This window comes from Daphnia carinata, chromosome 5, assembly GCF_022539665.2.
Source record: "Daphnia carinata strain CSIRO-1 chromosome 5, CSIRO_AGI_Dcar_HiC_V3, whole genome shotgun sequence".
Lineage (NCBI taxonomy): Eukaryota > Metazoa > Arthropoda > Branchiopoda > Diplostraca > Daphniidae > Daphnia > Daphnia carinata.
Window position 1 is genome coordinate 5,033,372 of NC_081335.1, and position 19,452 is coordinate 5,052,823.

Here is a 19,452-nt window from a genome sequence, read left to right on the forward strand (position 1 = left end):
TTCCGCCCCTCGTGCAATTCTCACCAAAAAAAAAAAAAAAAAAGGAAAAGGAAAAATCAAAGTTTGTGAGTGTGTGTATGTGCATTTGGTTGCTGCGCGTGTATCGTTGTTCGACACGGAGATCGGTGCGGAACGATGCCCACTTCTGTGGGCGGCGGTCACGGATTGGTCATATCGCGCCGGGTGTTACTGATAGTCGGACTGACCGTCTCCATCGTCCTGGTCGTCTGCGCCTTCACCCTCCTCCTCGTACTCCAAGGTTTTTTTTTTTTTTTCCTTCTTACTTACATAACAATTTATACATTATTATTTTCATTTTTTACTCTCTCTCTCTCTCTCTCTCTCTCTCGCCCCTCTTATCTCGCCGGGCGTTGTATCTTACATTCCGTTTCCATAGCCCATCGCTGTCTGGAAGTTAAAACAGACACAAGCCGTCGACAATTGTTTTTTTATTTTATTTTTTTTTTTTTTATCTAGACTGAGTTTGTCTGTGTGTATGGGTGTGTGTGTGTGTGTGTGTGTGTGTCATAGGATGGTCCCATCATTATAGTCTGACAACCATTCCCTTAGCAGAGTCCTCTGTTATCATCCGCTAGCGGAAGGATCGTAGGGCATATCTGGTTTCAGTCGTCCCATCGTAACGATTCCTGCCCATTATTCAATTAGTTTTGGCTTTACGTCGGAAGTTGATAGATGACGTGGTCCACTGTACGGGTGATCAGATAAAAAGAAAAACAAAACAAAAATCAAGCCACTGCATACACGGTATAATGCCAAAATAAAAGAAAACACTCGAGCTGAGTCGTATTTTATCTTCGGTGCAATGTTTCTCGTTTATTATTGACTATAGTCATGTTTTTACTGTCACCTCACATGGCAATCGTTAAACTGTAGACAAAAAGCGGGGAAAAAAAAAAAAAAAGCCATTTGAAAAGTATCAGGTTGGGAAATTGAAAACAAAAGACGTCGCTTTTTATACTTTCGTTCTTGTGGTCCTTTTTTCGTGAGACTAATTGCGGGTGTAGGGAGGCCAAATTGAAATTGTATAACTTTCGTTTACGAATTGAAACATACGCGCTAAAAGTGTTACTTGTTAAATTTTTTTTTTTAATTGGTGAAAAACTCGAAAGATCTTTTTTCAAACTGTGTCGTACCTTGTGTGTGTGTGTGTGTGTGGTATATCGTTTGTGTACGGCTACATGCTTTGTTTGCGAGAAGCCTTCGTTTTGAAATCCCATCAAGCAAAACAGCAGTCACAGCCAAGAGGCTTTGCCCGCACTCATACGAACGACCTCATTAGAATTTGATTTCATCGTCTCTTGGGTTTTTCCCTATTCCCCCCTCTTCCTGTCGCAATGGGAAACAGAGTTTTCCCGAATTATATTTATTTGTGCTATTCCGCGAAAAAAAAAACAAACAAAAAAACATAAAACAAATGTCATTTATTTTTTATTGTTTCTGTTTGTTTGATTTGATACAAAATCAAGATGGACCGTGCGGAAGCGGCAGTTTTCAATGCGGTAACTCTTCCGTTTGCATACCTCAGCAGAGCTATTGCGATAACGATAAAGACTGTCCCAACGGCGAGGATGAGGAATACGAAAAATGCGGTAAGCGAACTCAATGGCAATTGTTCGTTTTATTACATCCTTTCAATGGTAACAGTGACGGGCAATAATTTAAAAAAAAAAAAAAAAAAACCGTTCCGTCCTTTTTTTTTTTTTTTGTTCCTATCAATGACGTAAACGCGCCTAGGCGTAACTAACGTGAACCGGTTACGAACGCCGACGAACGTATCAAACGAATGATTATATTTTTGATTGTTCGACATTCGTCAGGGATTATGATTTTTGAAAGCAACGTGACAAACGAGTAACGAGAAAACGTCAGTCTCATTAATAACGTAGACCTTCGATGACCAACCTGACCGATGAATTGGCATGGCATTGAAGGCATTGCGTCATCAACTGTTGATCATCAAAACTCTGTATATTATAGGCATACCGTACGGACTCTTCGATTAATTAAAACCTATACCCTTACCCATATTTTTGTACGCAGTGGACTTTCATGGAAGCACATTTCTGGCACCCGACTGGTATAACGTTTTGAATAAGACTCAGCAACAAGCCGGCCTTCCTGACGTTTCGGCCGGTCAACAAGAGACAAATACGACCTGTCGTAAGCTTGGATGTCTTTTTTTTTTTTTTTTTTTTAAATATAACAAATGGCTTTATATTCATTTTATTTTTCTGGCGTTGTGTCGGTCATTCTTTTTGCTTTTCATGACCGGATCATCATTTATCTTCGTGAAACACAACGTGCAGTATTGAGAAATTTCCCTGGCAAATGCGTCTGCGAGCAAACAAATCTGTTTTGCAAGGTACGTTTAGCATATGGCCCAGTGGCGCCCAGAGTCATTTGAAATAACGACTCTATCGTCAGTGATTGATAAAGAGAGAGAGTGAAAAGGAAGCAGTTCAGCGACGTATTCTTAATGAGCTTCTTGTCTTCTTTTAACAATGCAGCACATGGGGCTCGCCCATATTCCGGAGCAGATCACTCCACCCAACACACTCAGTCGCCTGTAAATATTGAATGTTTTTCTTTTACTGATTTATATATTCACATAAGAAAGCCATTATTCATTGTTACGTTATTTTAAATGTATTGAACGTGACACCAATGGGGAATAACGTCAGACTTTCATTCGTCTTTTCCCTCTTGTTTTTTTTTTAAAGGATTTTAGCCAACAACAGCATCAAAGCTGTCCCTCGCTTCGCTTTCAGTCGCTACACCGTCCTGGAAATCCTGTATGTTGAAACAATGAAAACCCTAACATTTATTTTCACCCTACATAGTACTGTATGTGTTTGTTTTTCTCCATTATTCACTTGGGTTGTAAGTTTGAACTTTACTTCGAACCAACCGTCCAAATAGTTTTTTTTTGCTTTCTGACGTTTCAGTGCACACGTGCAGCCCTTTTTTGTTGACTGCTGCATTGTACGTTACATGCAGTGTACACACTGCAGTAGTACATAACTACATAAAAAAGCGTTACAGTTTGAATAGAATTAGATCTCTCTTGTTGACGATTGCATTTGCGAGTTCCATCTAATCTCCCAATTTATCGCCATCTAATCTCCTTTCATTGCAAACAATTTTTGTGTATGTAGACATTTGGAGCAGAATAGCATCAGGGCAATTGCCAATGACGTTTTCCGCCATCAGAAACTCCTGCGTTTTTTGTAAGTGTTTTTTTTTTCAGCTATGTTTTCAAAGCTAAATTGTTATTACTATCTTTTCGATTGATTTAAAATGACATTTTTTAAAACAGGTACTTGTCGAAGAATTCCATTAGTTCGATCGAGCCGAACGCTTTCAAAGGACTGGGCAACGTCAAACGACTCTTTCTCGACAACAACGAGATCAACGATACATCCCTAGACGCTCTCAACAGCCTACCCAATCTTCAATGGCTGTAAAAATTCGTTTATCAATTCATCTTAAATTACGAGGGTTTGACCGACATGTTTTGTCATTGCAATGTGTGCGTAATATTTTCGTAGGGACTTGTCCAGTAATTACTTGCGACTTAGCAATCATAGCTTTTCATCGTGGATACACCTGAGGGAACTGTAAGTGCATTACGATTCTTGTTTTGTTTTATTCTTCAAAAAGACGAGACGACATTGATTCTTTGATGTTCCGTTCGGCTTAAACGGTCGGCGTCTTTCCCATTACAGGATGTTGGAGCACAACGAAATCCAGTACATCGAGGAAATGACATTCCGCAATCTCAGCTCTCTAACCTACTTGTAAGTTCTAGGACTAGATTTTTAAACTCATTTCATTTGTAGCGAATGTTTATGAAGTTTGAAGTTGACTGATGGAAATATTGATCATGTGGCATTTGATTAATCGGGGCTACTTCAATAGATCTCTTCGGGAAAATAAACTGACTCGGCTGCATCCCAAGTCGTTCTGGACGCTCACCCAGCTCCAGGAATTGTATGAGTATCATCTAGATTATACCAACATAGTAACCAAGTGCAGCTCTAATGATGTTCTCTTGCTTTTGTTGTTGTTGTTGTTGTTGTTTTATTGGCCTCTATTTTGACTATCACATCGGACACTTATCGTAGGGATCTGTCCCGTAATCGACTCACCACCATCCCGCCAAGGCTCTTTGCTCAGAATATCCAGTTAACGTCATTGTAAGTAATTAATTTCATGAAAAATGGAAATTCAGAGGAAAAACAAAAAGAAACCAATGGTGGTTGGCAGCAAACTAATGAACCTCTTTTTTTTTTTATTCACGAGGTCTCTGGGTTCCAACAACATTCTACAACTGCCAGCCGAAGTTTTTCTGCCATTGAAAAACATCAAGTCCTTGTAAGTTTCTTTCTTTTTTCGCCACAACTATCAACTTTAACATTCATCAAAGAAATGACCTTACTACCATAAAATTTAACTTTCTCTGATTTTGATTGTAAACTAGAAATCTGGAGGACATCGACATTCAGAACATCGACGTCGACATGTTCATCACTTTAACTAATTTGGATTTCGTGTAAGTAATCAATTTATAAAGGTGAAAAACAAGAAACGAAGAAGCCCAATCTTCACGCAGATTTATTCACACACAGGTACTTCATCCGGTTCCAGTATTGCAGCTACGTACCTACTGTCCCCAAATGCAGACCAAATACTGACGGTACGAAACACATGAGCTTAGATAACATCTCAAGAATCACGTTTTCCTTATTTCTTAAAAACAAATCCCAACAAATACACAGGCTTATCTTCTACGGAGAATCTGCTGAACCGAACACTGATTCGCATCATCCTTTGGGCTATCGCTATTTTTACTTTGATTGGCAACTCGCTCGTGTTACTAGGCCGTGGTATACTCAAAGATGAGAACAAAGTACCGCTCAATTTCATCCGGAGCTTAGCAGGTACAATATGAATCCGTTTCAGCTGACCGATATGATTCATTTTTTTTATTTAGTTTCCCGCTTATTTTTTGTTTTGTTTTTTTCTGCTGACGTTTTATGTTCGCCATCCTCATTCCGCCTCTCAGTGGCCGATATGTTGATGGGCTTCTACCTATTCGCTATCGCCATTCAAGATTTGCAGTATCGCGAGGTCTATCACCAGTACTCGCATCAATGGACCTCGTCGTTGGGCTGCACTTTTGTTGGCGTGGTAGCCATGACCTCCACCGAGGTAAACGATCATAGCTTAATCTGGTCTGGCATTGCGCCATCTCGGCAATCTTTTGGCCAGGAAAGGAGCTTTTGTTATCGTGTACAGTTTTTTTTTCTCTCTCTCTCTTTAAGGTTTCCCTGTTGCTCTTAGCCTTCATGTCAATGGAGCGCTTCCTATGTATAGCTTCACCTTTCGGCTACACAAAACTCAACCAGAAAACAGCCAAAATTAGCCTTGTCCTCATTTGGGGCCTTGGACTCATCATGGCCATCGTTCCAGGTCGATAAATAATCTTGCCAACATAAGAAAACAAAAAAAAAAAAAAAAATTGAACCTTAAAACAAAACAAACAAAAAAAAACTAAAAATGCAATAACTCATTGTCACTTTGTATTTTATGCATAACGACCAGTGTTGTATTGGCGGCAGTCGACGCACTACTACGGCTCCAACGGACTCTGCTTCCCGCTGCACATTGGCGAGTCACTTTCACTCGGCTGGCAGTATTCCGCTTTCATCTTCTTGGGTGTCAATAGTTTATGGTAAGGAGACGCCCCTATAACAGTCAACTCATTTCCATATAAGAATTTTGCCTCGTCTTTCTTTTTTTTTTTTTTCATATCCTTCTACTTGACTATTTTTTGCCATTCAATCGACTATTTGTGAAAAAAAAAAAAGAAGAAGCCATTTCAACAGCTTCCTATCATTATTTCTTTCACAGCCTGGAATAGATAGGGTAACACTATCGTGACGTCAATGAGCTCGTTTTCTTTTGCTCGTAATATCTTTTGTTTCCCTTAACAGTTTTATTCTTCTATTTTTTTTTTTTTTTTTAGATATAAAGGACCCCGTTCCGCTTTGGTTTTTTTTTTTTTTTTTTGGCATCCGTTTTTCACTGGCAATAGCCTCCCGGTGCTTCCTATTCCCAGATTCCTCCTATTGAAAGGCATAAAACAACAATAAAAGTTTTGGGCTCGGTCCAAAAGTTTGGCAAATATCATAGCGCCCCGTTCGTTTTTAATTGTTTTCTGTAATCCCCATTCCAAGTTAAGACATTTACTGCAGTGTACTTGATGAGGATCTATATTGCCCACCATCCACTCCTCTACCCCCAAAAAGCAAAAGTTTGCGCACGGAATTTTGTTTTGAAACACGTGTGCGCTCTAATTAGTCCGGAAGCCTTTTCCCGCAAGCAAGCCATCTCCTCTCGGATATTTTGGATTTTTTTTTGAGCTAAAATAATTAATCTATTGGTGCACCTTCTCTACTGGTACTAATCATATTTTATTTTATTTTTTTTGCGTAGCGTGTTGGTCGTGATCTGTACCTACGTCGGTCTGTTCGTGAGCATCCGCCGGACGCGCGGTCAAACGCCACTAGCTAATCCCAATGATATGGATTTTGTTTTACGATTTTTCTTCATCGTTCTCACCAACATTGTAAGTTATCCTCCTTTATTTTGTTGCATTTAATAGAAAACAATCTCTAATTTTTTTTTATTCCCCTTTTATCTCGTACGCCTTGTCCATCGGTAGATGTGCTGGGCTCCAGTTTACGTTCTCAGACTCCTCGTCCTTCTTAAGTATCCAGTTCCAGGTGAGCAAACTTATTACGGCAACCCACCGTCTTTTGTCATAAGGGTCATATTATACGTCACCTAACTTCTTTATGTTTTGGTTGGCATCCACGCTAGATGAAGTTTCTATTTGGGTAGTCGTTTTTGTGGTGCCGATCAATGCGGCTATTGATCCAATTCTGTACACATTCACGACGCCGAAATTCCGCCGCCTTCTTGCCCAGCTATTCGCTGCAACGGGGGCCGGAAGCTTGGCGCACAATAGCCGACGTTTCAATTCAACGTCTACAAAATTCAAAGCCGATCAGAGCTACATGCAGCCCATGCTTTCGCCTTATCATCGCCGCATGAGCTGGGATCATCACCTCCAGCTAACCCGCCGGGTTTCCAGAGATACTACGGCCGTCGCTGCAACCGACCCAGTGGCTCTGATGGACGGCCTTCACGATCCGTCAGTTTTCATTGAAATGGTCAATCTCCAGTCGCCCATGGCCGGCCGGAGGAATTCCTTGTAACTATTAATTCCACCATTTGTTTGTAATTAATGTACATGTTTTCAAAATCAATTAAGCTGTTTGTCTGATCGTGACCATCAATGTCATCGAAAATCGATGTTCAATTTCGTTTTCACCGCTTCTAAATATAAATATTATCAAAGTGATGGGCAATAAGAAAGCTTATTTTTAAAAAACCCAAAACAAGACGAAGATAACGTGAGACGAAGACGAACGCTCGGAAAGTTAGGATGTAACGTGCGCATAACTCATTTTTGAGGCTTCATAAATCGTTTAGTTCTCATCGCACAAGGTGATGACGATCCATATGGATAGTATTTCACTTTACGCGACTTGATAGGGTTGCAGCTATTTAATGTTCAGTTTAATTAGAGCAGTCATTAGAAAATGAAATGAACTTGATGACTTATTGAAGGCATTCGTTACATTTGGCAAGTTCTTGGGTTTACGAGACTGGTCCAGTTATTTTGGACCAAGAGAAGCGAAAGTGTAGACCACTATCACCTTTTCTCTTGGTATAAAGTCATTGACGTAACCATGCAGACGTGAGTGGACTAACTTTATACTTCAAAATGAAAGGACGACAGAAGATTTTCTAAACTGATTATTAGATGCTTATGTCATCTCTCCTTGAAAAATCGAGTTGTGCAGAAGGGAGCGGTAAAGCGAGAGACTAATTAACGAGAACGCTTCATGGAGAGGAAAAAATGTTATTTTACTTTCACGTCAACTAGTAGTGTTTATCTGGGTCCGACGGCTAGTTACCTAGCAGGCTGCTTTAGGTTTCGTCATGTACGTAAGCTTGTTTCATTTTTTTTTGTTGTTTTAGTTTGAGCTTACTTCTGTTGAAACTCACCACTGTCCACCTATTAAGGCTGACTTATCTTGAATCTACGTAAGTTTTCTTCGAGAGTTTCGCTCTCAGTTGCTGAAGAAATGGAACTTGGATCAGAGCTGGAACTTGAATTTAAAGGGATGGTCGGATGAAGAACTAGACAAGCAAGAGTTCAACACGATTTCTGCTTGGCACAAAGGCATAAACAAATCCGGCGAGATAAATGCAACGATCGACCCGATATTTTCTTCTTCTTCTTCTCCTCTTTTTTTTTGGTGGCGTTCGGAAGTCAAGTAAAAATAAAAAGGTGGCATGCTGCCAACGTTCAACAAAATTCATTGAAATTCTTTCTTTGTGTGATTTCATGTCCTGCGAGGCTATACCTCCGTAACAACTACTAATTCATGCAAAAAGAAAGAAAAACATTTGCCTCCCGTCTCATCTGCTTGTTAAGTGGTGTTTTACATCCTATTTCTCGAGTCACCTTAATTAACGATTCCCTATGAAAAAGCATACTTCGCCGATCAATAGTAACACGAACGACAAAATTACAAAATACAGCGAGTGTAAATGACAATAGGCTGCCTATAATGGGCCATCAATATTGTCGCTTTGGCAGTTATTGGGTCGTTTAACGAGGTTTTTCGTTCGGGAATTTGACATTTTGAAAATAATTAATTGGTTTTTGATGGGGAATAGCATTTCATGGAGGGAATAATAGGGAAGGATGAACGTGTTAAAAAATCCATTTTCTGTTGGGATCATGTTTGCTACAATGTGTTCTATTCGTTGCCTTCCGACTACTGGCGCAATGCCGAATTTGTATTAGGAGAACTGATAACAATGAACGGTTTTTAGGGGGCCAACATTCTACCATTTAAAAGGGGCTGTTTGTATTTGTTTTTTCTGCATCAAGATATCGCTGTAAATATTATTTAAAATATCAAGAATTCAGGCTGCTTGGCTAAACTACTCTACAAAACAATTTTTCACAAAAAAAATTAATACCAGGAATCGCCATGATGATGCGTTAATAATATGAATTCTGCGGGAAAGAGAACAAGTTTTGCCTTGCATTGTTTAGTTAGGGAAATCTTTTGTTTGTGGTTGTATAGTTCGAGTTTCTTTATGGCTATGGTTCGTCTGTTTTTCTTCATTTATAGGGTTTCGTTTATCTTTACTTCTTCTGTTCTTTAAGAGCCACGACTCGCAAATAGCAACTCGCAATTTTCTATCGCTTTTAGGTCGATAGTAATCAATGAAGTGGCAACGTTGTGTTTATCAGACGGAAATTGCTGGATCTACCTTGAGTTTTTTGTATAACTAGTGTATGACAGATCACGAACGAACGGTCATTGCCTTACCATCTTTTTATTAGTTATTCATCTATATTTCTCACGTAGACTGCGTCCAAAAAATGAGCGAAAGTGAAAACAGAAATGAAGAGGATAGGCCGCAGCCTCAACCGTCAACGGGACTTCACGTGCTTACAGCACACATTAAGCGAAACAAAATCGACTTCGCCCTTTGGTGCACCCGGTTCGCCACAATCATCTTCACCTTTAACTATCTAATCCCAATATTTGGGTAACTAATTTGAAAAATTTACATCTATTTTTGAAGTTTAAATAGTTTAATGTTTTAAATTCTTTCTCAGGTCGGGCTACAATATGTACTATAAAGCTCTGCTGGCTAATTCCGCAACAAGTGCCCTACGTCTTCATCAAAGACTTCCACAAGTTCAGCTGAGTCGAGAGTTTTTGGGAAAAGTGTTTCTAGAGGATAGTGCTCATTATCTCCTTTATTCAATGATATTTTTCTATTCTCCTCCTGTCACATGTAAATAAATTTGTATTATTATCTTTGTAACAGTTAAAAAATTGTAGTTACTTCTTTCAGGGGTTTTGCTGCCAGTATTTCTTTTTGCACTACTCCACATTTCTAGCTATTCTTTAGGCCTGATTGAGGTAAGCATTGTAGTGTGTGCCAACAAAAAGTTTAGCCATCATAAACATCTGACAATCTTCTTTTTTAAACAGCTATTGGGCCCAAATGCCTTAGGATTGGTGAGGATGGCTATTGGAATTGTGGAAGTACAAAGTGTCAACCTTTTGAGAACTATTGCCTCTTCTGAAATATTCCTATTTCCCTTGCTGCTTCTCTCTTTTTTCAGGTAAATATTTTAATGGCGTATTGGAAAAGAAATGTGTACCTAATCAAAACGTTAAACTTGGAATTACAGTGGTCGCGCTACGCTCATGACGCTGTTCGTGTACTACAGGTTTCTTACAATGCGTTATTCGTCTAGACGTAATCCCTACACGAGGAATACTTTCGGCGAACTTCGCATTCTTGTCGAAAGCTTCGCACAGAACCCATCTTGTCCAACAGTTATCCGTAATCTAGTATCTAAGTTGGTCGCTCTTATCTCCCGGCTTGCTCCTCCTATTATAACTGCAGAACAACAATAACAGATATTGCGATTGCGATATGGGTGTCTATGCCGCCTAAAAAAATTGTCCATGCCCTTTTGTTTTTATCTAGTTTAATCCAGTAGATGTTTGGTGTACTTCCTTAATGTAAGTGTGAAGAATAAATTTTTTCTATAAATGTAGCACCATGGAACGTTATCCAGCGTTGAAAAGGCTATTCATTAACTGCCGGAGCATGGGGTAGGAATTGGAGAGTGGAGACCGCCAGTCCGTCACGGCGCCACTGGAAAATGTCTTTAAATAATTTATTTCTAGTTTAGAAATGTGGCAACGTCGAAGAATCAGTGCATCTCAGGGAAAAAAAATGTCAAATGCGTTTTTGCATCAACGAAAGGAAACCGAGTAACTGAAACGATCTTAAACAGAAAAGCCATTCTTGTAAGAATCCTACCCATCAGGGTTTACAAGAATGGTGGTAGGCAGTGCGGAGGCCGTTTGCAATGATATCGTTTTCCTTGTTGAAGGGACTTCTGCTTGTGGAGCTTATATGAACGAGATTAAAATGAACTACATTTGTCAAACAGTAGAGTACTTTAATGGAGGACCTATAATAGAGGACAGGGATTGCGGATCAGAAACTTTTGCTACATTGTACTCATTGGTGGTGTATCATTCTTCTGATTGTTTACCTGCTGATATGGTTGATGTGTATGGGCCATTCAGAAATCCACACAAGTTTCTACAGCTCCTTGATAAGCTCGATTTCTCAGGAGGTATCATACATTTTTTTGCAATGCTATTGTATTATTATGTTTTAATGTTGAAAATTATTAGGTCATGCTGAGCATATGGCTTCATTAACCGAAGGATTAGCTACCACTTTAGAATGTTTCAAGGATCTTGCATTATTACGGGACCCTGGTTTAAAGGCACAGAAGTTCTGCATTCTGGTATGCAATTCAACACCCTATAATCTGCCAGTAATGGATCTGCCAAGCTTCAGAGGTCTGACCTTGGAGCAATTGGCAGTGCTTGTGAATGAAAATAATATACAATTGAGTATAATCAGCCCAAGAAGACTTCCTACATGGGTAACACCAGCAATATGTTGCAAATAGTAAACTTATTAATCTGTGGAAATGTATGTAGATAAATTTATTTGACAAAGCTGGTGGAGATTCAATGGCAGCCAATTCAAAACACTATGCAAAAGATCTCCGCCATTTGGTTATGCTGAGTGGGTTTTCGCTACAGGAATCCACCATTAGCCAAGCACCTATACCAAGTATACCCATTCCAACAGTCCCAACTAGTCCCCAAGGCCTAAGTCCAAACCAACAACAAACTCTTCGGCCAGTTGTGAATGCTGTGGTCAGGCCAATTCAGCCTCAAAACCAACCTCAGCAAAGACCCCCTGTACCAGTACCCTTTGGTAAGTCTCAGTTTTTAACTTGCCTATCTTGCCACTAACATATATCTTCGTCTCTATAAAAGGAATTAACGTTACCGGACCCACGTCTGCTCCTAACGTCACGATTGTTAACACAGTACCACCGATGATGACTACCGATGGTGGGGTTCGTATTCGTGGCCCTAACCCACGGTGGACAGGTCCCAACCAAGGCCAGCAATTACCGAATCAAGTTCTTCAACAAACACAACAAACCTTACCAACACAAATGCAGCCTACAAATCAAGTGCGCCAGCCGTCTCAAATTCAGATACCGCAAACAATGCAGATTCCACTGCAGCAACAACAGTTACAGCAACAACATCAGCAGCAAGCGTCGATGCTTCAAACCCAACCGCAACAAGTTCCTCAAGTTCTAAATCAGAATTCCATGTCAAACAATCAGAACCTTCAAAATTCTGTACTCCAACACCAACAGCCCATGACAATGCCAATGGCTACCAATTCCATCCAACAGACGCAGGGTCAAGTTCAACTCCAAGTGCCACAGCAGTCTCAAGCAGCAGGTCAAATGATAATCAATCCCCAACAGCAGCAAAATGTTCGGGCGCCATTTGTTGCCTCGCAGAGTTTGGTGAATCAGTTGAATCAAGTACAAGGTAATGTTATTTCGTTAATTAAATTCGTACGGCTACAGTCTTTGGAAACTTTAAGGTTATATTTTTAAAGCTTGATCTATTGAGATGCTCATGGGCATTTTGAGCACAATTATTGAACTAAAACCTGAAATAAGTATAGTGATGAATTTATGAACGGATAAACAAGAAGTTGATTCGGTTGAAATTCGCCATTGCGAATTGATGCTTTGAGTCCTTCTATGAATAAATTTACTTTTCTGACGTAATGCTTTGTAGATTTTTGGAAATTAAGTTGTCTTATGATTTCGAAGATATCTGACATTTTGTTCTTGGGTAGCTCCGAACGCCGGTCAAATGGTGAACGTGAACCAGCAGATGCTAAATCAACAGCAACAACAACAAATGGCTGCCAGAAAATTAGCAATGGAGCAGCAGCAGCTCCAACAGCAACAACAACAGCAGCAACAACAACAACAACAGCAGCAGCAACAACAGCAGCAGCAGCAACAACAGCAACAACAGCAACAACCACAGCCACAACCACAAAATATGAATTTCGCGATAAACCCAGCGAATGCCAATTTGGGCATGCAGCCAAGTATGCCCCAACAGCAACAAATGCAGCAGCAGCCTCAGCAGGTCAATGTTCCTGCAACCTTGACACCAGGAATGGTTCAGCAACAAGCTACTGCTGTGGTCGGTGCAGCTCCGGCAAACCCCGCCCGCGAAAGACAAGTCATCTGGCAAGGTGTGCTTGAATGGCAAGAAAAAACCCGTGATCCACAGAAACTTCCCCGACACGTCCCTTGTCAAGTATCCGCGTCCGTCACTAACGGCGAGAGCGAAGTGTAGGTTATTGTTTTCTTTATATCATTTGAAAAGGCGTAATAACGCTGTGTTTCCATCTTTTTGTTTCACACAGAAAAGCGGAACACTGGCCGCAAAAACTACTGATGCAGCTTATACCTAAGACGTTAATAAGCAATTTTGGTGGCGCGCATTTCCGTAATGCCCGTTCGGTAATGTTCCATCCCCAGGACTGCGAAGCCCTAGAAGCTCTTGCCAAAGTGATGTCTACTGGATATGTAAGTTTGTTGGTTTAATTGTTTCTTTAGATTTTTCACTTCAAGCCTAGTTTAAACAGCGATAAGGTTTAGTTAGTTTACTTTACATAAAATTAAAAACCCCTTCGTGTCTTTAAAGAAAAACATGTTGCGTGATCGCCAAACGTTTTTATATATCAAACTATTTCTTAAAACAGTTCTTAGAACATGTTGTCCTTAAAAAAACAAGCAACGCATTAAAACAAAGCCTAGATGAAAACTAATTGAAGGTTCATTATTGTCAACGAGTAAACCGTTATTACTTGTGTTAACTAGGCTTCTCGTTTGTGTTATACAAATTCATTTTATATTGATTTCTTTTAATCAGGCTGGCTGTGTCCACTTCACGGGAATGGTCAATCCGAACGCCTGTGAAATTAAAGTGCTGATGCTGCTTTACAGCCCCGACAAGAAAGCTTACATTGGCTTCATCCCAAACGACCAGGCTGGCTTTGTCGATCGTATTCGTAAAGTTATTCAACAGCAAAAGAGCAAACAGGTTCAGGTAAGCATAGCTAAAATGGTCTTTAGCGAGCTTCTTTTCTTATCATTATAACTAATTCTTGAAAAATGCAGCAGCCACCAGGTCCTGGCCAAGCAGGTCCAAGTCAAAATATTGCTCAAACCGGACCAAATATTTTGGTGACACAGACCAATCCGTTGTCGATGGGAGGTGGTCAGATGAGCGCAGCACCTCAACCTCAGCAGCAACAGCAGCAGATGCAACAGCCTCAGATGATTGGTAATGCTCAACAGCCGGCGATGGCTGCCCCTGCTCCAATGGCAAATCCTGTCCGAGGTGCGGCACCTACTCCTGCCCAACTGGTAGCCGAGAGACACCAAAATTTGATGACCATCAAGCAGTTGCAGCAGACACTTGAAGCGGCCCAACAGAAGGATATTCATCTCAAGGCACTGGTATTTTCTGTATTTCCTTACGTTTAAGGTTGCCTTTACGCTGGTTTGGGGCTTAACTAATAATTATACGCTTAGAATATTACGCTTTAATTGCTCAAACTTCGTCAGTAATTTTTGGCTAATTAGAAAATCAAATTGCTCTACAATTTTAGGAGCAGCAACAACGACGTCAAATGTTGCAAATGCAACAACAACAGCAACAACAACAATTAATGCAACAGCAGCAGCAACAGCAACAAATCCAGCCCAATCAGCAGTTACAGATGCAACAACAATTGCAATTGCAGCAACAACAGCAGCAAATGGGTCAGCAACAAATGGGCCAGCAACAACCAATGGGACAACAACAACAAATGGCTGGGCAACAGATACAGCAACAGCTTCAACAGTTGCAGTCTCAACAGCAGATGCCGGTTCAGCAAAAATTGCAACAGCAATTACAGCAGGCCCAGCAAATGCAACAGCAAAGAAATATTCGACCTGCTGCGGCTCTACAGAACAACCCAGGATTGCGCAATCTTTTGCAGCAACAGCAGTATCGTCCGCAAATGTAAGAAAACCTTCAATATCCATTTATTTTATACTTGAGTTAACTTGTTTTTCTCTACTTTATTCATTGCACAGTATGCAGCCAAACCCACAAAACCGCATGCAACAACCTAATATGCAGCAGCCACAACAGCAGCAGAACAGTGGGGGAAGTCAATTTGATAATCTTAGTTTGGCAGATTTACTATAATGTAAAATATTGTAAATTGATGGGATGAAAAATAAAATTGTTTTTGTAATTATTACAACAGATTATTTCTATCCAAGTCTACTTACCTATCAGTGTAAACAAACCATGACTAAGAAAAGTATGAATATATGGTGCTAAAATGGTTACTTTCTTAGAAGTACAAAATTGCATAAGTGAATGATGTAGAACTACTTATTTTTAGTGAAAACCAAATGCTTATGTTTTGAGTTGATAAAACAGTATGTTAACCACAACACATTGTATTCCATTTGTCATACAACGAATCAGGCCATTGGATGTTTTAGTCTTCAGAGACTTCCTGGTTCTCAGTTTGAAGTCCCTTGAAGGATGCAACAGGGATGAAAGAGACCAAGGTGTACAGCTTGTGGGGAGAATCTTCATCCTCGTTACGGCGACGCGACAGGCGAACACGGACTCTGAAGGGGACACTCCTGTAAAGACCAAACTGCTGTTATAATCATCCTTGGTCGACAACAATGAAACTCAAAGGGATGTCTTACCTGACACCCTGAGACCAGATGTGTTTGTTGAGTCTTGTCTCAATACGAACGTCTGGGGTTCCCATGGCCTGTTCAGCGAACTTACGCAGTTCCTTGATGGCCCTAGGAGCGCGCCTCTTGAAGCTAATACCATGAATCCGTTTGTGGAGATTGACGGTATAATCTCTTGTCACCACCTCATTGATGGCAGACTTACGAGTCTTCTCTCGCTTTTCCTTGGCCATCTGAAAAATTAGTGAAAGACAAACGATTAAAACAAGTATACAATGACAGAAACCTTGCTCGACCGGCCGTGTGTAGCGATAGCTAACACTAAGGCAAAACATCGACAACAATCACAAAAATAGCAACAAACGGTACCATAATGTAGGGAATTTTCTTACTTGTACAAATAAAATTAAACTTTAAACGAAAGAGTATTCCAGTCGAGGATGAGAAAGGATATATAAGAAAATATCCAACTTACTTTGCTTTCGAGCTGTAGACTGCGACCCAAGTGAAGGAGGAGTGGCCTAAGTGAAAGAACAGCAAGGTTGTCAGACGCGAAGAAGGCGCTGAAGGTCCAAATAAACAACCTCCAGAAAGTCCATCCTTAACTTTAAAATGAGGAATTGATTGAACTGTTTTAGGAATCAATAAATGAAATATCCTCCAAGATGTGGCTTGTGCTCAACTTTTCAACTGATTATAATTCTTCAAATGTATATAGTTGTTGTAATTGTATACAAGTAATAAGCTTTGTTGAAAAAATCGATCATAAGATTCGTACTTGGCACCAGTAAAACTAGACATGTTCGGAAAAATTATAAATATTTGATGGTACCGCTAAATTTTAAGTAAAAATAAATATTTAAGTGAACAACTAAAGAAAATGTTGACTGACTTGTATCAAACTATCAATTCACTATAAAGTAAAAGCTTTTATTTAAACACCTTGTTTACAAACAAAGCGCCTACCACCATTCAAAGGGTTTGGCCAGTTTTTTTAACTTCGAATTCATTTATGTATCTGAACTGATGCCCATAGGATGCCAATAAGCAATCGGGGAATTTTACTATTGTTTGAAATACATCAATGAATGGTACGGATAGTCATCACAGAGGCATAGAGGGGAAACACAAAAAACAACCCCCTCTATGACTCTAGATATCGTAAACCGCACTGAATCGTACAATCACGGGTAAAATTAGTAAAATTTTTACATTTGCACTAATTAGTAACTAAATTATAAATAAACGAGAATTTTTGTTATTGTACTTGTAAAATATTTCACGTTGGGTTTCCTTCTACGGTACATCTAGAGTACATCCTGCCCGCCCGCAAATTCCACATACGAAGATTCGTTCTACTTCCACGATTATTTCCACGCCATACCGTTCCACATTCCAAGTACGCGATATACACAGGCGAAATGCATATAAATATTCTTGGAGGCTTACTATGATCAAGTAGGTTAAAAAGTTGACAAACGGAATAGAACGTCAACACAGGCGAATTATTCATATAAATATTTTAGATGTCAATGGTAAAGTTGTCATCTTAGGACATTTTCTGTACCAATACAATTCCAAATAGTACAAATTTTGAACATTGATAAAATCCCATAATGTAATATTGTTCTTCATCAACAGAGTTCCATATCCATATATTGAGTGCTAAAGGTAAAGCACTTTCAAAGGGCCCATACTTCTTAATAGCTGTAAATGGATGAAAAAGCTTTCAAAACCCGAAATAGAATATAATGGGTTGAAATTATTGGCTTATCACAAAATACCCGTTCTCAGAGGCCAAATTCAGGTACATTTTTTTGTTAACATTAGTAACAATTGTGACACTTGGTTAGAAAAATCTGTCAAGTCAATATGGACTGAAAAATACAAAAAAAAAAATGAAAACTATAAAAATAAATAAATATTTAAATTTGATGACAGTATTGAAATTTAGGACGATCACCAGGTTGTTATTAACGAGTTTTACCACCTACATAGAATTAACAGGAACAAATTGTCCTCCATTTGGGAAAGAACAACGTTTATATGGAAAAAAGTGTTTCAAAACTGGTCGATCGTGTTTAGCCATTCCGTTGGTCGTAGGATATCTTTTGCTTACTGCAAATGATAATTTCCTTTTCGTGAAACGGGTAATGCGGACTTGAGAAGACAAAGAGAGCTAGACAGGGCCGACGGTCATCCTAAACCTGATAATGTTTCACTAGCTATACAATCTTGGACAGAAGAAGAATGCTAGAAGCCAAAAATGTACTTCGAATTCGAGATAAAATCCTCAAGTCCGTGTTGCACGATGCTCGTGATGAAATCAATTTACCCATGGACACAATATGTATTCTCTTAAAGACCAGAAATTCACGTTGACGTGGACTGATGATGATGCTGCATTCCAGCCCAAAAATTGATCATTTGCCCGTCGCACCTGCCCACGTCTAGTCAATGGATGTGACACTTTCTTCAACGCTCATCCCCCCGTTTTCACCCAATATTCAACATGGTTTTGCATCTTCACGTCATTCAGGATTCATTTCGATCGTTTCACAATATTCCCCCACAACTAATCAACACCCAACATCGACGCAACAACTCAATTTCACGAAGAACAATATTAAATATGTGCTTCAAACAAACAAGTTTGCCAGATAGTCTCTGCGTTATATTTACACGTTTATACACCGAAAGCAGGGCCTTATATTATTTATTCCACTGAGATATCATTAGTTTAATAGATCTTGTAGCCTTTACCGTTGAAAGGGATGTGGACAGGGGCGACTGGAAGTTCGTATTCGTGGACGGGAGGAACGGGCAAGTGGTCACCTTTGGGCTGGAATCCAGCATCATCAGCAGTCCACGTCAAAGTGAATTTCTGCCCTTCAGGAGAAACCCAGTAAGAGGATCCCTTGTTGGTGTTACCTAGGACTTCACCGTACGATTCTTTTCCATAAGAGTCGTACGTGACTCCTTGCATTTTCTTCTGGACCTGAGACTCTTCCCGAGTTGTGTAGTCAGATTGTGCGTAGCTATGGGTAAAGAGAATTTAATTTTTTTAAATATGAATATTTTAAACCCTATGTTTGTGAATACAAGACATGAAATGCAGTAACCTCCATTGACTGCTGCCATCGAGGTTGCGCTCGTCAGATTGGCTGGTGATGGTGATATCAACATATTTGTTATCCTTGTTATAGCTGGGAGTAGGATAGGCTGGTGCGGGATATGCTGGTGCGGGGTACTTTGGTGCAGGGTAGTTTGAGGCAGGATAGCTGGGAGTGTATTCCGGTTTGTAGCTGGATGGAACGGCGGCAGCAACAGCCAAAAATGCGACGACGAAGAACTATCGGAAAATACCGTCATTTGTTAAAAGTCCTATTTTTTCCAGGTTAGGAAAATTGAGGGATGAAATGCCTTACCAGCTTCATGTTGCGCTAGGTTGGATTGGTAAACAACTGATGGTTTCGGGTATCCATTCCTGGGCTTTTATAGCCAGGGGAATGTTAAGTAACATGCAGTCGAACTTACGGTTGACCTAGTTGTTTTGGCTA

General features: G+C 39.9%; 5 protein-coding genes across 5 annotated transcripts; 3 read left to right on the forward strand and 2 right to left on the reverse strand.

The window, feature by feature from the left end:
- On the forward strand, positions 1-7,428 carry LOC130696130 (relaxin receptor 2-like). The gene is made up of 22 exons (XM_057519198.2): positions 1-259; positions 1,488-1,610; positions 2,062-2,181; positions 2,328-2,383; positions 2,529-2,587; positions 2,742-2,813; positions 3,177-3,248; positions 3,338-3,481; positions 3,570-3,638; positions 3,747-3,818; positions 3,940-4,011; positions 4,146-4,217; positions 4,324-4,395; positions 4,502-4,573; positions 4,650-4,717; positions 4,800-4,961; positions 5,087-5,232; positions 5,346-5,493; positions 5,626-5,755; positions 6,520-6,652; positions 6,749-6,809; positions 6,907-7,428. The coding sequence occupies exons 1-22, from the start codon at positions 136-138 to the stop codon at positions 7,302-7,304; spliced, it is 2,445 nt and encodes an 814-aa protein (XP_057375181.1). The 5' UTR covers positions 1-135; the 3' UTR covers positions 7,305-7,428.
- Positions 7,429-9,447: 2,019 nt separating this feature from the next.
- Positions 9,448-10,753, forward strand: LOC130696144 (transmembrane protein 33-like). The gene is made up of 5 exons (XM_057519220.2): positions 9,448-9,726; positions 9,797-9,978; positions 10,039-10,106; positions 10,179-10,312; positions 10,382-10,753. The coding sequence occupies exons 1-5, from the start codon at positions 9,557-9,559 to the stop codon at positions 10,608-10,610; spliced, it is 783 nt and encodes a 260-aa protein (XP_057375203.1). The 5' UTR covers positions 9,448-9,556; the 3' UTR covers positions 10,611-10,753.
- Positions 10,754-10,934: 181 nt separating this feature from the next.
- On the forward strand, positions 10,935-15,432 carry LOC130696151 (mediator of RNA polymerase II transcription subunit 25-like). Its single transcript, XM_057519229.2, has 10 exons — positions 10,935-11,344; positions 11,406-11,662; positions 11,721-12,003; positions 12,066-12,641; positions 12,958-13,468; positions 13,543-13,705; positions 14,052-14,228; positions 14,300-14,641; positions 14,896-15,191; positions 15,266-15,432. Exons 1-10 carry the CDS (start codon positions 11,041-11,043, stop codon positions 15,378-15,380), a joined length of 3,024 nt encoding a protein of 1,007 aa, XP_057375212.1. The 5' UTR covers positions 10,935-11,040; the 3' UTR covers positions 15,381-15,432.
- Positions 15,433-15,624: 192 nt separating this feature from the next.
- On the reverse strand, positions 15,625-16,483 carry LOC130696149 (large ribosomal subunit protein eL31-like). The gene is made up of 3 exons (XM_057519226.2): positions 16,368-16,483; positions 15,902-16,125; positions 15,625-15,832 (listed from the first exon to the last, which is right to left on the reverse strand). The coding sequence occupies exons 2-3, from the start codon at positions 16,123-16,125 to the stop codon at positions 15,682-15,684; spliced, it is 375 nt and encodes a 124-aa protein (XP_057375209.1). The 5' UTR covers positions 16,368-16,483; the 3' UTR covers positions 15,625-15,681.
- Positions 16,484-18,544: 2,061 nt separating this feature from the next.
- Positions 18,545-19,430, reverse strand: LOC130696147 (endocuticle structural glycoprotein SgAbd-1-like). The gene is made up of 3 exons (XM_057519224.1): positions 19,321-19,430; positions 19,015-19,244; positions 18,545-18,930 (listed from the first exon to the last, which is right to left on the reverse strand). The coding sequence occupies exons 1-3, from the start codon at positions 19,327-19,329 to the stop codon at positions 18,633-18,635; spliced, it is 537 nt and encodes a 178-aa protein (XP_057375207.1). The 5' UTR covers positions 19,330-19,430; the 3' UTR covers positions 18,545-18,632.
- Between the last annotated feature and the right edge of the window lie 22 nt (positions 19,431-19,452).